This window comes from Bos indicus, chromosome 19 (assembly GCF_029378745.1).
Source record: "Bos indicus isolate NIAB-ARS_2022 breed Sahiwal x Tharparkar chromosome 19, NIAB-ARS_B.indTharparkar_mat_pri_1.0, whole genome shotgun sequence".
NCBI classification, from domain to species: Eukaryota; Metazoa; Chordata; class Mammalia; order Artiodactyla; family Bovidae; genus Bos; species Bos indicus.
The window spans coordinates 42,434,007-42,435,818 of NC_091778.1; the positions used below are offsets into that span (position 1 = coordinate 42,434,007).

Sequence of the window (1,812 nt, forward strand, 5' to 3'; positions counted from 1 at the left end):
ATTGGAAAACCATCAAAAGTTATTTTTCTTCTATGAAAATGCCCAATACAAGAAATGGGACCCAAGAAGCAACATGACCAAGAAAATAGAGTATGAGGTCTTATAGATTTCACTACTATTTTGATAATAGATGATCTCTATCTATCCAAATGAACCAAAGGGTTACTCAGCCAAATAAGCATATTTAAAAAAATTTTTTTTCCATGAAAATGAAAGTTAGGTTTTCCATATCTATGCCGTCTGATCTACATCATTATCTGATAAACTACCGAGGAAAGTAAATATCAAATAGACAGCTTCTGTGTTATTGCCAGGCACTGAGAGAGTCGGCCATTGGTCAGCAGCAGCTTGGGATGCAGGGCTCACAGCTGGGCTGAGTGTAGGTTGTGAGGTTGATGGTTTCCAGGCCTGGGGTGGGCTGGGAAGAGTTGAGCAGGAAGCAGGTGGGCACACAGGGCTGAGGAATGTGGCAAGGTGGGGGGCAGTTGTCACAGCAGGTTGGCTCCAGTAACCAGACTGTGTGTGGGCAGGTGCTGGGCAGGCAGACTCCACATCTGCAGAATTTGTCAGAGGAGCAGATGGTGGTGGCGGGGCTGGTACGGGCGCTGCAGCAGAAGGGAGCACAGCAAGCCATGGTGTTGGAAATCTGGTTTGCTTTTGGTTTCTAGAAAAGAAAGGTGAGGTTTCCCGAATGAAATGTCTCTTCTCACTTTGGGACTCTTATATACTCCTCTCATTGAGTGTTGGTCCAATCAGAAGACTTCCTCTTATTTGCATTTATGCCACCCTTTCCCACTAAGATTCTCTAATCAGTTTGGTATTTACTTGTCCATTAAGAGTTCCTGAGCTTATTAGGGTAATCATGTTTTTGACTCATTGACTTGTCATTAGATAATCACTTTTATCTTTACAGGGTTCTGGAATGCCAAATCTTGCATGAATTATGGATAATGAATCCAAGTGACAAATCAGCTATAGTTTCAGAGGCTAAATTCTTTTCTTCATCCCCCCCCCAATAATTTTAAATAATATGCTTAACATGATATGATTTTTAATGAATAATTTCAGAATATGCAACTTGATTAACTGGATCAAGACATAGCTCCTTACAGATGAATGTTGCATGTGACTATATGCATATATACATCACAGATATATTTACCTTATTTATTGATGATATAATTCAGTTTCTATTGAGCAAGCAAGGTGACAGCCAGAATAGACTAAGATGAAACCCTTTTCATTATTTTTAATAAATCTATAGTGAATTTCCAAAGATTGTATTACTCTATGGTCTTTTTTAAAAAAACAGTTTCTATTCTCAAAGTTGTACCAGTGTTGTAGTGAGTCAGAGTGTGAATCCACCGGAAAAGATTCACCCAGGGCTGCTTTTTATTATTGTTAAATATACCACTATAAGAAAATCACCTCAGTCTTCATTCATTTTCACAGGAATTATATATTTTAAAATGAGATGCAAGAAAGAAGAAATCACAAGATTCATAAAATCACAGTGGGTTCTTGAAGGAGATTTGATCCAATATGATTTAGCAAAATGGCATTCATAGAAATAATTTTTTCACTGACTTACTTCCTACTTTGTATGTTTATTTGCTTTCCTATCTTAGGTCTTCAATTAGATTGTAAATTCCTTTGAGGAATACCTTACACACATTCTTTGCCTCAATTCACCTTGAATTGCCTTACTGTAAGTTGGCAGATAAGGAAGTTGAGCCAAGTAATCTCCAATGTGTAATATACTATGATTCTAACATTTCTACATACATCCCCCATGATCAGCACAAAATTATT

General features: G+C 37.6%; 1 protein-coding gene across 1 annotated transcript; it reads right to left on the minus strand.

The window, feature by feature from the left end:
* On the minus strand, nucleotides 1-681 carry LOC109573564 (keratin-associated protein 3-3). The gene has a single exon (XM_019980809.2). The coding sequence runs from the start codon at nucleotides 632-634 to the stop codon at nucleotides 338-340; it is 297 nt and encodes a 98-aa protein (XP_019836368.1). The 5' UTR covers nucleotides 635-681; the 3' UTR covers nucleotides 1-337.
* Between the last annotated feature and the right edge of the window lie 1,131 nt (nucleotides 682-1,812).

Excerpts from the sequence above, each read along its gene's own strand:
- LOC109573564 (XM_019980809.2), bottom strand. The coding sequence starts at position 634 with ATGGCTTGCTGTGCTCCCTTCTGCTGCAGCGCCCGTACCAGCCCCGCC.